The sequence below is a fragment of the Aquarana catesbeiana genome, linkage group LG01 (genome assembly GCF_042186555.1).
Source record: "Aquarana catesbeiana isolate 2022-GZ linkage group LG01, ASM4218655v1, whole genome shotgun sequence".
NCBI classification, from domain to species: domain Eukaryota; kingdom Metazoa; phylum Chordata; class Amphibia; order Anura; family Ranidae; genus Aquarana; species Aquarana catesbeiana.
Window position 1 is genome coordinate 410,972,841 of NC_133324.1, and position 15,874 is coordinate 410,988,714.

The window sequence follows — 15,874 nt, forward strand, 5'->3', positions numbered from 1 at the left end:
GAATCCGTCGCAGAGACCACCATAATCGTAAACGGATCTGCCGTCTCCAAAGATGGATACCTTGGTTGTGGCAACAGCTGCTGCCGTTACCGAGATATCTATCTTCAAAGTGCTGTCGTATATGTACAGGAGCTGGTAGGCAAGTGGTAAAAAGTGCATCACAAAAAAAAAACTGTTTTTTTAATCTGTTAAAAAGTGTTAGATGTGTTCATATACTAGGAGGAGAGAAAGAGCAATGCATCAAAAATATTGGTTGCTCACTCAACTCCATATTTTACAATTGCTTGCTGCAAATTTCTGAACTGATTAAGGACTGATGTACAAATTTTTAAGCAAAATCGTATCCCCTGTTTTGCCCCACGGGGTAACAGGGTAAAATGATTCCCCTTCATGCTATAGTTGCTACTTAGCATAGGTGTAATCTATATACCTATGATGGCTACAAATCTCAGTGTTGAGGATTTTATAAAGGTTTTTGTAATTTTACTTTAGTGTTTTTTTTTTTGTAGTGGTTTAGCTGAAATTAGTTTTGCTACACTAACAATATATAGTTAACTGAACATTTTGCAGATAATTTGAATCTTTCATTTCTGAATGGATATATATATACAGTATATTATAATTTTTAATTATAAGTTATGCAAACCTGTAAACCAAGAAAATACAGCTAAATGTTTGCCAGAGAAATGTAACAAATTAAACATTGTCAAAGAAGGGAGGGACCTCTGTGTACCGTAATGTACTTCAAAGAGAAGGATTTTACAGGTAAGCTGCTATAAAAATCCTATTTTCTTATCGTACATCACGGGACACAGAGCCCTAGTAGTTACTATGTGGGATGTCCCATAGCAATGGCAACTGAAGGGAGACACAACAAAAAGTAGGGCAATAAGAGACAAGAGGAGTCATACTGCAGCCTGCAGTACACTGCGCCCAAAGGCGATATCCACATGACCTTTTACATCGATTTGATAGAATCTGGTAAATGTATGGACTGAAGACCAAGTTGCAGCCTTGCAGATCTGAGCCATGGAGGCCTGGTGATACACTGCAAAAGAAGCACTAACAGCCCTAGTGGAGTGTGCTTTAACATGAAAAGGAAGAATTTTCCTCTTTAGACCATAAGCCTGAACAATCACTTGACGAATCCATTTGGAAATAGTAGATTTTGACACTGCCTTTACTCTTTTGGGACCGTCTGGCAATACAAACAAAACATCTGTTTTGCAAATCTGAGCTATCACCTTTAAATAGACTTTGACCGCTCTCACTACATCAAGAGAATATAGTGACCTCTCTTCCATAGACTGACGTTTTGGGAAAAAGGAAGGTAGGACAATATCCTGGTTTAAATGAAAACCTATCACTACCTTTGGTAGGAATTTAGGATGAGGCCGTAACACCACCTTATCCTTATGAATAACCAGATATGGCTCTTTACAAGAAAGAGCCGCCAATTCCAATACTCTTCTGGCAGAGGATATGGCAATCAAAAAAATTATTTTCCTCGTCGAGCAGGCTCAAAAGGTTGTTTTTTTAAAGCTGACAGGACTAAATTCAAATCTCAAGGGCTCAGGGGTGTCCTGACTGGAGGATTAATCCGTGTTACCTCCTGAATAAAGTTACGAACCAGAGAGTGAGAAGCAAGAGGCCATTGAAAAAATATTGATAAGGCCGATTCCTGGCCCTTGATAGTACTTAAGGCCAGCTTCATTTCTAATCCCATCTGTAGGAATTCAAGGATCCTACCTATGTCATATTTTCTGGGGTGCCAACCCCTGGATTCGCACCAGGAGACATATGTCTTCCAGACTCTATAGTATATGACTCTGGAGGCCGACTTCCTAGCATTAACCAAAGTAGAAACTACTCAAGGTGACAGCCCACGGTCCTTTAGAATGCGGGTCTCAATAGCCAAACCGTTAAATTTAGCGTTTGTAAGGTAAGATGGAATACCGGACCTTGTGAGAGAAGGTTTGGCCACAGTGGCAGGGATCAAGGGTCCCCTACCGCCATCTTTATGATCTCGGCAAACCGAGATCTTCTGGGCCACGCTGGGGCCACCAGAATCACCTCCTTCCCTTCCTGCTTGTTCCTGCGAAGAAAGCGCGGAAGCAGCAGAACCGGAGGGAACGCATAGATCAGCGAAAACTTATCCCATGGAAAGACCAAGGCGTTTGTTCTGCATGCCAGCGGATCTCTCTTCCTTGACACAAAGTTGTCGACCTTATTGTTGACTCTGGACGCAAACAGATCCACGTCCGGAACACCCCATCTTTGACGTATTGACAGAAAAATGTCAGGGTGAAGGGACCATTATCTTGGAAACAATTGTTGGGGACTCAAGTAGTCCGCCTGCCAATTTTCTATCCCTGGAATGAAAATCGCAGATAGGAAAAGATGTTGTTTTCTACCCAAGATAGAACATGATTCACCTCTCTTTGGGCTGCATGACTTTTCGTGTCCCCTTGGTGATTGATGTAGGCCACCACCGTGGCATTGTCGGATTGGATCCTGACAGGACAATTCCGTAGTCTGAGTATCCAGGCCTCTAGGGCCAGACGTACTGCATGAATTTCCAGAATATTGATGGGCAAGGTCCTCTCTGACTTGGACCACTTCCCTTGGACAGATGCTTCTTCCAGGACTGCTCCACAGTCGTCACCACGACTCCAGGATACTGGTAGAAAGGATCTCCCCTGTTGAAGATTTGCTGGATATCAACCACCAATTGAGGCTCTGACACAGCGCATTGAAAAGTCCAAAGCCTGGACCTTTTTGTTCCAAGTTGACAGAATACTGTTTGGCAGCAGTTTTGAATGAAACTGCGAATAAGGAACGGCCTCGAAGGAGGCCACCATCTTTCCTAACAACTTCATGCAAAGCCGAATAGGAGGATTTTTCTTTGTTTTGACAAGCCGAATCAGTTCCATTACGGAACTGATCCTTTCCTGGGGTAAGAAAACCCTCTTCTGAACTGTATCTATGATCAGCCCCACGTACTGCAATCTCCTTGATGGTTTTAAGGAGGATTTCTCTAGGTTGAGAATCCAGCCTAGGAATTCTAGGTAACTCACGGCTAAGACTAAACTTTGGTTTAGGCAGGTAACTGACTGATCTACTAAGAGCAGATCATCTAAGTAGGCTAGAATTGTTATACCCTTAGCCCTTAACCTGGCTAAAGGAGGGGCCAGGATTTTTGTGAATACCCGAGGTGCAGTAGCTAGTGTAGAAGCCTTCCCCCCATGCGAGTGAGCGGGGACGCCCCTTCATAAGGAGGCTTTAGTATTCTGCTTCGTGGGTTTCCTGCCCCAGGTCCTCTTTTGGCCCTGGGACTGCCCCTAAGGTCTTCCTCTTGAACCTGACGGTGGAGGCCGTCGAGACTGCCTGGAGGCTGATGCTCCTGGCACTGGAGAAGATGCACGTTTAAAGGAAAAACGCTTAAACTTCTTCTTCACTGGTAAATGAAAACTTTTTCCATTAGAAATTCTTTGGATATACTTATCCAGATCGTCTCCAAATAACCATTCACCATGAAATGGGAAACTGGCTAAGAGCTTTTTACATGGCGCTTCGGCTGACCAATTTTTCAACCATAGGATTCTATGCACATGCACCAGCCCTAGCATAAGCTGTGAGTCTTGGAGAATAGAATCTTTCATAGCGTCCACTGTGAAACACAGTAGGAATAATTTTGAGTACCTCAACAAATTGGTCCTTTATGGACTGAGATACTCCAATCGCCGCTAATGCCGGCTGAACGACTGAACCTGCAAGAGAAATGTTCTTAAAGAGAAATTCCAACTTCTTATCTGTTGGATCCTTCAACATTTGAGCATTGTCTACAGGACAAGTCAGGTTCTTGTTCACAGAGGTTATAGCAGCGTCAATTGCTGGAATCCACCATTTCTTATAGCATTCTTCCTCCATAGGATAAAGTATAGAAAAATTTTTATGAGGAAAAAACTGTTTATCTGGGTGCTCCCACTCAGAATACATAAGCTTCTTTAGCCATAAATGGATAGGAAAGGTATCAACAGATTGGGGAGGCTTTAGTGATCCCAAAACCAGAGGTCTCATCGACAGACTTTGTTACAGGCAGCAAAAAAGTCAAGCGGACCATTGTAGTGAGGGAGTGTACCAACAGTTTCTCCTGTGAGGTTGATCCTTCCATATTAGGATCTTCGGAAGAGGAGTCATTAGCCTCTTCCTGATCTTTTGAGAAATTTTCATGATCTCTCGCCCTTTGTTCCTCAGCATGAGGGTCCTGAGCAATGGACGGGGATCTGCTACGCTTAGGCCCACTCTGGGAAGCGAATAAAGCATCAATCTTTTTTTCCAAACTTGAAATGGTAGAAGAAAAAACCTCCTCAGTTATATATATAGGGGCTGTAGTGTCCAGAGCTGCTGCGACACCAGTCCCCACTGATGGCTCACTCTGACCGGCCACATCACTCTCAGAGGAGGATGCCATCTTTTTAGATATGGATCTAGGTTGTCATGAAACAACAGACCCTCTAGAACCTTTTGAGGTGTTCCTTGTCCCCCTTCCGCTCATAGCCTGATGCACAAAGCAGATGCACTACCAGAAGGAATGCATACACTGCTTGGGCTATAGTCCAGCACAGTTGCTATTAATGAACAGCCTGATGCAGCAGTGAAAATGTGTCAAAGGAAATGCCTGTGTCACCAAACCTCTTAACGCCACCTTTTGCTCGTGTCCCTCCACAGCCTGCAGTAACACAAAAGGTGCTTTTAAAACCTTGCCTCCTCCTGTTGGGCATCAGAGGACGCCGACGCCCCCAAACCCCCCCGCGTTGCCTACAGCTCTTCGCCTTTTTCTTTAAAAGAAAGCTTTTTCACCTTGAGAGTGGCGGACTACAGGTCCTCTGGGACCTACAGGAAGAAGCAGCATGGTGCGGAGAGGGGGGGTCTGGAAGCCGCCAAGCAGCACGCTGATCGCCCCAATTTTCTCCTGTCTTTTTTTTTTAAATTTTGAAAGAAAACTTAGAGCGCTTCTTTCCACAAGAAGAGGGGGAGACTTCAGCACTGGGGGGCGATAGGTGGGGAGAAGAACCCCCCTCAAGCTTACTGGAGGTCTCCTGCTGTCTGGCTGGAGGAAGAAGCATCTCAGCTCCCTGACACATTGTGTTCTCTCAGCGTGAGGCGGTGAGTGCTCAATACAGCCCCCTGTGGTGACACATAAGCATGACAACATCCACTGATCTTAACCACTTCAATACTGGCGTATAGTAATATGACGGCCACAGATGGGATCTCCCATCCTGGGTGGCCGTCATATGATGTCCTTCTCGGCCATCTAGGGGTCACGCGCGCGCCGCGTTGCTCGGGACCCGGTGCGCGCGCCCGGCAGCCGCGATGTCCGCCGGGCACCCGCAATTGCCCGTTAACCGAGCAGGACCATGGATCTGTGTGTGTAAACACACAGATACACGTCCTGTCAGTTGAGAGGAGACCGATCTGTGTTCCCAGTACAGAGGAACACTGATCGGTCTTCTCCCCTTGTGAGTCCCCACCCCCTACAGTTAGAATCACTCCCCTAGGAAACACATTTAACCCCTCGTGTCCCCCTAGTGGTTAACCCCTTCCCTGCCTGTCACATTTATACAGTAATCAATGCAATTTTATAGCATTGATCGCTGTATAAATGTGAATGGTCCCAAAAATGTGTCAAAAGTGTCTGATGTGTCCACAGTCAGATAATGTCACAGTCATGAAAAAAAAAATATCGCAGATCGCCGCTATTACTAGTAAAAAAATAAATAAATAAATTTTTTTAAAAAATGCCATAAATGTATCCCGTATTTTGTAGACGCTATAATTTTTGCGCAAACCAATCAATATACACTTATTGCGATTTTTTTTACCAAAAATATGTAGAAGAATATGTATCGGCCTAAACTGAGGAAAAAATTTTTTTTTTTTTTTAAATTGGGATATTTATTATAGCAAAAAGTAAAAAATATTGTGTTTTTTTCAAAATTGTCACTCTACTTTTGTTTATAGCGCAAAAAATAAAAACCGCAGAGGTGATCAAATACCACCAAAAGACAGCTCTATTTGTGGGGAAAAAAAGACGTCAACTTTGTTTGGGTACAACGTCGCATGACCGCGCAATTGTCGTTTAAACAGCGCTGAAAACAAAAAATTGGTCTGGGAAGGAAGGGGGTGAAAATGCCCTGTATTGAACCGGTTAAAGGAGACATTCAGAAGAAAATTCAAAAAATGTCTTAGAAAACTCCACTTACCTTTTCCCGCCGCAGGGTTTTCTGTGGTGAACCAACAGACCCAATCTTCACCCTTCACGGTGGGTTCCATTAAACCTTCAGGAGCTGGGGCTCCTCAGGAAACCCACTATCCTGGACCTGTAACAGCACCTCCGCCAGTAAAACTTTATGGCCTTACAACCAAAAAGTACTGGATCCCGGGGTCCAGCTCTCTAAAAAGAGAAGCATTTACAGGCAAAATCTTGTTTCTTCGGATACGAGGCCGAGGTACCATTCAATTTGGCCAGAAGAGACACTTTGAATGGATCTGGTCAGCATCGCTAGCAAGGATTGCTCCAGTGGAGCTGAGCACAGCACATCTTTACTCGTGACCAACACCTTAGACACTGGTGAAAAAACTGAGGTACTCCCAGTAGTGGGAGGTGTTATATAGGGAGGGCACTTTTTGTCTTGGGGCGTGCCAGTGTCCATCACCTGAAGGTGGCCTATAACCCACATAGTGACTACTGTGTGGCTCTGTGTCCCATGATGTATAAGAAAACAAGTTTTTTAGATAGAGAAGCCAGCATTTCTAGATGTTAAGCCCCCAGTCGCACCAGTGCATTGGAAGCGGTCAAATTGGTGCAACTTGGACTGAGTTGCACTGATTATGAAAGTAGTTCCTGCACTACTATTTGCAAGTTCAGGTGAGACATGCGCAGACATCAGTGCATGATAGCGCACAGATGTCTTCCAAGTTGCACCTGACATGCTACTTTGAAATTGTGCTAACTCAAGTGAAGTAGCACGATTTCAGTGTCGCAATAGGTGTGACCGGGGTGTAAACAGCAGATTAGGACTGTACTTTATGCATCGGACATCAGTATATCATTAGCTACGTACTGTAGGTTCAGGGATTTTAATCCTTTTGTGTGTTGCCTGCAATGCATGGTACAATAACTAGTCGCCCCTGCTTTGGTTTATTTGTGCTAGTAAATTAGTCTCACTGAGTTGCATGTGACAGCTTGCAACAATATGATACATTTTATTATTGTTCAGCTGTCTTACTTTTAAAACCTTGTAAGATTACATGCAACGTACACTGGCAGAACATCATTTTTGAAGAATATATCATTCTCTATCTAAATTTAATTAAATAAAGCATACTATAACTCCACATTTAATAGCTATCCTTCTTTTCATTTGTTATAGAATGTGTCTCAGAAAAGAATCTGAACCATGTGGGAATCTAGTGTGCGGTATTAAATAACTGAAAACAATGACCAGGACTATGCCTGTAAATGCATGTTTAGAAACCCTGAAGAGGCGCCATTGATATGTGGGTATTTTAACACTTTGAAATTAAAGGAAATGTTACAACTTTATTAGAAGCAAATGTGGTAAGCACTATGCCTTCTATGAAAATATGTATAAGGCCCCTTTCACACTTGTGCGACCTGAAAGTTGTGTGATTTTGTTGTGATGTTGACACTATTTTTGACGCAATTTTGCAGTGACTTTGGCGCGACTTAAAGCAATGCCTGGGTAATCTTGAGGTCTATGGATCTTAAGTCGCATCAAAGTTGGACCTACTTTGAAGTCACTGCAGCTTGAAGTCGCACAGATATGAATGGTACTCATTGGAAATCATGGGGTATGACTTGTCTCGCAACTTTGCGATCCCAAGTCGCATGACAAGTCACACAAGTGTGAAAGGGCCTAACACTAGAAAACATGCAGTGCTTCTGGATCCTAAGGAGAGAATTGTGCTACCCTACAATAAATGGTATACAGCTGTAAGTAAAAGTCTGTAAACCCCTTTTTTTTTTTAATTTCTGCATGAATTGCTACTAAACTGGCCTTCATCTAATTCATGACAATAAAAGAAAGAGCACTTTATACTGCCATATATTTAATGAACAATGATTTAAGGAATCAAAGTCGCAAATGGAAAAATTTTGTGAGCTGTTATAATAAGCAGCTAGCACAAATGCCTTTACTGACTGGATGAGTGTGTTTGGGGTGGAGGAACTTGACTGGCCTGTACAGAGTCCTGACCTCAACCCGATAGAACACCTCTGGGATGAGTTCGAGCACAGACTGCGAGCCAGGCCTTTTTATTCAACATCAATGCCTGGCCTCACAAATGCACTTCTAGAAGAATGGTCAAACATTCCAATAGACACACTCCTAAACCTTATGGACAACCTTCCCAGAAGAGTTGAAGCTGTTATAGCTGCAAAGGATGGGCCAACTCAATATTGAACCCTACGGACTAAGAATGGGATGCCATTAAAGTTAATGTGCAGGTAAAGGCAGGCGTCCCAATTCTTTTAGTGTATTTTGTTGTCAGTTTAGTTTTCTTGTTTAATAAAGATAGGTGTGCTTGATTTACTCAAGGAGTAGGAGCTGTTCACTTAGCAAAGCGAATGTTAGTAAACAAGGTGGACATGTATTCACTTTAAATACCCAAAATATGCAAGAGAAAAAAATGCATTTTAGATAGCTCATGATTAGTTGGCTAACATGAAAACAGTTTCACCTTATTTATTTGCATACACTTTGCTAAGTAAACAGCCTCTACTACTTTAGTAAACCCCAATGTGTAGGTGTTTGTTCAAATTTCAGTTGTTCACTTATTATTTTCAGAAGTTTATAAACATTTTCTCACAAACACAGTTAAAGCAGGAGTTCCGCCTGCAAAAAAAAAAAAAAATAAAATAAAAGTCAGCAGCTACAAATACTGCAGCTGCTGACTTTTAAAATAAGGACACTTACCTGTCCAGGGCGCCCGCGATGTCCTCACACGAAGCTGACCCATCCCTTGGCTCCGGGTGGAGGCGCCAGCATCTTAAGTAAGGTAATCAGGAAGTGAAGTCTTGCGGCTTCACAGCCTGTTTCTCTACTGCGCATGCGCGAGTCGCGCTGCGTGTTCTGAGTGGTCCCTGCTGTCTTCTGGGACCTGTGTGTCTACCAGAAGACAGCAGGGGGAACAGAGGAGTGGCCGGACATGGCGTAGATTGCCGCGGATACTGCGGCAATCTTTCAATGGAAGTGGGAGTAAATACCCGGATTAGACAGGTATCTGCTCCCCCCTGAAAGGTGCCAAACTTAACACCGAAGGGGGGGGGGGACCGGATCAGCGCAAGTTCCATTTCTGGGTGAAACTCTGCTTTCACATAAAAAGCCCTTAGGGTCCTTGAGGGTCTGGTCATTTGAAAGAGATATATTTTAACAGAGCGAACACGGTGAAGGTTTACATATATGCATTTATATGTAAACTATACTTTTAGTAATACATTGGATAAACAGTTATAGAACCTAGCATTTTTATTTTAAAATTACGGTAGTTTTCTACACTACCCAGATCCCCATATTTCTGCAGTAGGTAAAGCCAGGTGTGTCTGAAGAGCTGTGGACAGGAAGCCTGTACAAATCAATGACTGGCTGACAATGTCCCCAGCTCTTCACATGAAGAGTGATTATATGTGGTTAAAGGGTAATTCCACTTTAGTGGGAAAAAAAATAGGTAATAAAAATTTTTTATATAGCATATACAATTGTGACACAAGTCATATTGTAATTTAATGTTGTTAAAAATAGCCTTTCCTTTTCAATATGCAGCACTGTAATTTTCTGTAAAATGCAATGCAATATGGCTACCTGGAGGCATTCTCTACACAGATGGTGTACAGAACGCCCCCTAAAAACATAATTTCCTGCTTGTCTGCTTGATTTACTGATTTTTCCAGAAGTCTGCACTAAGATACAAGTAAGATTTTGAGCATCCTCTGCAACAAAAATTTAATATTTGGTGAGATACTCTCAAAGGGAAATCATATTTAAAATGATGCAGACCCTGCAACTTTTTTATTAGAGACTTGCAGGTGCATCAGCTGATTGATCATTTTAAAACCACTCCCATACAGATTATCTTAGCACATGGATATAGACAAACAAACCGCTATTCCTTCAGAATAACAAAAGGTAGGAATCTGCAAAAAAATCCTTGTAATGTACATAAATCACTCAGAGGGGAATGTTTTTTGTTTTTTTTCTCAACAAAAGTGGAGTTACTAATTAACTTACAATGCCTTAATGTCTAAGCTGCCAGATCTGGCAGACACTACTTATTTCCAAAAAGAGGGTGTGTACCCCACTGCAGCATAGCCAATTGGTCTAAAACATAACCTTTATTAACTTATATATATATAAAATTATGGTATAATATATATCCACCTAAAGGGGAACACCTTAAAAAATAGAAAAATGAGAGAGCACCTTGGTGGTCACTTGTCTAGGTACAAGAAGCACCCATAACTACAATACTGTCTTCTCTGCAGCTTACTTTCAGAAAGTGCGGTCACACTGCCTGTGTTTGTAATCTTCTATTCTAAATAAATTCTATAGAATTCCTGACAGATACTATGTCATTTAGGTCATACTGCCTGTATAGTAGGTTACTCAGCCTTTGATGACAGCTTGCTTTCAATCAATGCGGTCACACTGCCTGTACTGGTAGTTCTGACTCTAAATTCACTTACTGCAAATTCTATAGAATCCCTGAAAGTTAATATTGAGATCACACTGCCTGTATAGCAAATTACTTACTGCCTGTGCTGGTAGTCTAGTTTACTGACTGACTGGTAAAATTGCTATCAACTCTATAGGCTCAAAACAGTCCCTTAATATGGATTGCTGCTGCCCACTTAACCGACCACTGTTTGTCTCTCATTAGTCTCAGGTGTTATTCCCCAACAAAAGCCATGTATCCCCACAAAGTGCTCCCCAAAGGGAAAAAACCTACATGTTTCACCTAAATATAGGCTTCGTCAGGGTTATAGTGCAATAAAAAAAGAATTAGGGGTGAATAGTAAAAGAAAAATAATGCAAGTGGTGTAAAGTTATCCCCACATGGCAAATCTTAAAATGGCTTTTAGTCCTCCTCTATTTATAGACAATCCCTCAAGATGGCCACTGCGTCTGCAGGCATGTGACGTATACTTACGTCATGATGTCATCCTACACGTGCCTCGCAACGTATATATATGTCATGACGTCATTGTGCCCGCGCTAGTATTTGATTATTTGGTGCCATCTTGTGGACAGAATGGAGAAAGCAGTTTTCCCCCTGCTCTTTTTATGTACATCTCCATAAGAAGTGACTTATTTAACATGAATTATGCCTGTTATTATTTACTTTTACTCAAACAATCATTTATAAAGAATGAATGTATATTCTGGCCATTTTATATACTGTATCTTATACACTGTTTTATTATTTCTTATTAACCACACAATATGGACAACATCTATTTTCTATATACATGTCAAAATGTATTTAAAGGTATCCAGTCGTACACTGAGAGCACATTATGTACAAAAGATAAGAATATGAACCCCTCATTGGGTTGTGAGTTTAAATGGAAGAGCCATCTTACTTCTGTTTTTAATAATCGTTTATTTAGGTTACCTTTTCGGGGACCATGCATGACCCAAAATTTTAAATTCAGTGGTTGCTCCCCATGTATTTCCCGCATATGTCTTGCAAGAGTTCTTTCCGGATCATATCACCATTTTTAGGGTTACTAAATTTTTTTGTTATGGGAATGTATCTGCATGTTTTGCAATGACCACATCTAAAACAACCCTTGGGTCGATCTGGCAGCCAGGTGGAACTCAGCCGCTGTTTTGTTGTGCACCAACAAATTCTTCAGATTCTTGCCCCTTCTGTATGTGGCCAGGAGGTTCTTTAGAAAAAACTTACATAGATCTTTATCATCATGTAGAATGCCCTTTTAATGATGTTGAAGATATGTCCTGATTGATTGGAAAAAGTCCCTATGATTCGCATGCCTGCCTGGGGGTCTGCTTTTCTTTCTTTTGGGCCCAATAAATTTTGTCTAGGAACATCCTTAACCCTAAGATAGGAGTTTTTTAAATCCTGTGTTTTGTATGCCCTTCTACTGAAACATTCCACTAGTAGAGCACGTTCAGCTTGAAAAGCTTCTTTGGTGGAACAGTTCCATTTGGCTCTCATAAACTGGCCTGTTGGAATACCACGTTTCAGAGATGCTGGCTGGTGAATCTCAGTGAAGTATAGCATTAGTTGAAGTTGGTTTATGGGATATACTAGTCTGAATAGCACCATGGATTTCACTCGTAAAGTACATATCAATGTTGTTCACATTTAACTGGGCTACAAACCTACAAAACATTCTTTTGGGCCTTTCCATAGCATGAACATGTCATCAATTAAACGGACCTACAAAAGTATCTGCGAGGTGAAGTTGTTCATTTCCTCAGTGATTACCCAGGTTCGTTCCCACCATCCCAGGAATAGGTTGGCATATATTGGTGCACAGGGTGTCCCCATAGCGGTTCCTTTGTTCTGCTGATAAATTGTATCATTAAACATAAAAAAATTATGCTCCAAGATGTATTTAAGGAGTTCAAGGATCAATTCTGTGTGTGCTCTAAAGACTATTCCTCTAGTATCTAAGAAGGATTTACAGGCTGCTATACCAACATTGTGATTGATATTACTGTAAAGAGATTGAACGTCTGTGAGTCTGTTCACGAAATCTTATGTATCTTCAATATATACAGGTAGCTCATAGACAAATGGTCTCATAATAAAATCAATATATTTGCTAGCTCCTTCTGTCAAATTACAGTTTCCGGACACAATTGGGCGACCTGGTGTTTGTTGTTGATGTTTATGCTCCTTTCGGAATGCGTAGAATGTTGCAATGGTTGTTTAAAATAAATGAATATTTATCCTTTAGTAGTTTACTGTTAACTCCATTTTTTAGGAGTTGGATCTTTTGATAAATGTCATAATACATTTTAAGATAGAACTATCTCTCCATAAGGATGATATTCCCCCCGTCTGCTGGTTGGATCACCAGTGACTGGTTCTTACGCAACTCCTGTAAGGCGGCCCACTCAGCAAAGATGAGGTTAAAATGTTTATAACACCCATTCATTTTTCCCACAGGGCCTGCAAATCTTTTTCAACCAACTTTACAAAAATTTTGATATGGCTTCCTTGTGGGAAGGGTGGGTATGGTCGCTCTTTAATTTATATGAGGAGAAGGCTCCTACTACCTCTTTTTTTCCTCCCTCATTCTCATTCAAAACAATACCAATAATCTCAGTGTTTATATGTCTTTAGATGCCAGATTTTCACTTTGTTGAGAAGATTGATCTTTATATTCCTTCTTTGAAGCCAGTTTTCTGACGAATAAGTTGATGTCCTTTACCCACTTAAATAGGTCAAAGTCTTGGGCGGGTACAAAGGAGAGGCCTCTTTTTAGAACCGTTATGTGTGCAACTGTCAGTTCTATGGTTGTAAATCTGCAGATCTCTCTGGGTGGTACTGGTGAATGGGGGGTTTGTTATTGTTTGTTCCACCCTCTCCTGGTTTCCGTATATCCCCACTTGTCCTGACTCCTCAGGTGTTGGGAAGTTTCTTCTAAAAAAATTATCCTCTCTATTTTTAGGGGGCCTTGTTTTTTGCATCTTTTCCCAAGTGTATCTATAGGTATTGTGTTCCTCTTGGTCACTCTGCTTGTCACTCCCACCTTCTTTCCCTGAACTCTGACTCCTGTGCTGTATCTGAGTCTGAGTGATTGGATGGTTGTGGGGTTGTGGTGACTTGCTTCTGGGACCAATTGTACTCTCTGCCACTAGCAAAGTGTAGGGAGTTTCTTACAAATTTCTTTTTTTTTTTTTTATTTGTATAGATTCTTTATTCTTTATGTTGTTCAACTTGTTTTTGTAACTTTTCTTCAAACTTTTTAAAGTCTGGGTGATCTTTAAGTTGGAGGATACTAGTTTGTTCTACTTTGAGCTGTTTATTTAATTCCTCAAACTGAGATCTCTCAAAATCTAAAAGATTTTGCATCATCTTGAGGGTATTCTCAGTTTGTAATTTATCCAACTCTTCCATGAATTCTAAAGAATTTATATAGAACAGAAGATTACCAACACAGGCAGTGTGACCGCACTTTCTGAAAGTAAGCTGCAGAGAAGGCAGTATTGTAGTTATGGGTGCTTCTCCAAGGTGCTCTCTCATTTTTCTCTTTTTTGAGGTGTTTCCCTTTAAGTGGATATATATTCTTACACACCGTCATTTTTATATATATAAGTTAATAAAGGTTATGTTTTAGACCAATTGGCTATGGTGCGGTGGGGTACGCACACTTGTTTTGGAAAAAAAGAGGAGTTACTCTAAGGACAGATGAGCAGTCATTTTAGACAGTTTGGGGTAGATTTACTAAAGCTGGTGCACTCAGAATGTGGTGCAGCTGTGCATGGAAGCCAATCAGCTTCAATCTTCAGCTTGTTTAATTAAGCTTTGGCAAAAAAAAAACCTGGAGATGCACCAGATTTTGCCCTCTTCAGTTTTAGTTAAAAAAAAAACTTTGTGTCCAGGGAGGGGAGGGGGGTACCTAAGTGAATATTTGACCATGGCCTTTATAAGTTCTTTGAAACTGGTTTGGAATAAAACCACCAGGGTGCTTTAAAATCCTACTTTCATAAATTCATTAGGGTTTCACCGATACATTTTTTACCGATGAGTATGAGTACCGTGCAATTGCTTAGTATCAGCACCGATACCAATACCGGTATTGGTGTAACCCTAATATTCATAAACATACACCAAACACAATAGGTAAACAATCATATGCTAGCTTATAGTAAGCTATTGCTATTAAAAAATATGCAAATACTCATATTAAGACATCTCAATATTCAGATAAAAAAGCAATTACCTGTGCATCAGCCAGCATGATATCCTTCAGCATGGGTGGGCCTTTGGATTCTCCATTTTCCATCCTCACATAATGGACCTGGTATCCACGAATTTGACCATGTTGCTTGTTAGGCACCGGGGAGCGCCAGAACACTTTAACAGATGTCGAATTCACAGCCTCTACCTCGACTTTGCGAGGAGGACCACTAGGAACTGGAAGAACATCATTTGATAAAAACAAAATTACAGCCACCGGTCCCACCCACTGAATAAAAAGCTTTTGATGCAACAAATAAAAATTCAAAACTATTATTTTCTTCTAAATAGTGAAAAGATCAAAAAACATGACTGATGCAAAAATGGAAGAAAAAGGGTATCTGGATAAGAGAAAAACATGTAAAAATGTAAAAAAGCCAAGGAAGATGCTTTGAAAATTCAAAGCACTTTAAGTTGAAAGGTTGTACTGATCAAAATAATAAGACAAAAACAAAATGTTTAAAAAAATGATTGGTTTTCACGTAAGAAGTTGAAAGATTACTAAACTTCTTTTTTATTCTTTCTGGTAGTACAATGATCACAAAATACAAGACAGCAAAATGAGTAAACTGAGCATCAGTTTCCACAAAAACAGGGTAGAAAAGAAAAAAATAAATAAAAAATCAAGAGGAAAGGAAAGCTTGAGACATCTCAAAGAAATCGAAATGTCAAGATTAGTATAAGAACTGAGGTGGGAGAAAACAAGAAAATAAAAACAAGAAAAAAAGCCAAGAATGTAGGAAACAGAAGAAAAAGAAATGTTTCCAGCTATTTTTAGTCAGTAGAAGACAAAAAATTAAGATTGCCAAAAGGCATTGTAAAAGAGAAAAAATAAAGTGTTGGAAAAGTA

General features: G+C 40.8%; 1 protein-coding gene across 35 annotated transcripts in view; it reads right to left on the reverse strand.

Moving 5' to 3' along the window:
- Positions 1 to 15,874, reverse strand: part of PTPRD (protein tyrosine phosphatase receptor type D) — a 2,697,868-nt gene that overhangs the window by 230,635 nt on the left and 2,451,359 nt on the right. For 28 of the 35 annotated variants that reach the window (XM_073635233.1, XM_073635225.1, XM_073635219.1 and 25 more), the window contains one exon: positions 15,008 to 15,201. The exons of the other annotated variants lie outside the window; for them this stretch is intronic. In XM_073635233.1, coding sequence (XP_073491334.1) covers positions 15,008 to 15,201 — 194 coding nt within the window. The remainder of the gene's footprint in view (positions 1 to 15,007; positions 15,202 to 15,874) is intronic. 35 annotated transcript variants of the gene reach the window in all.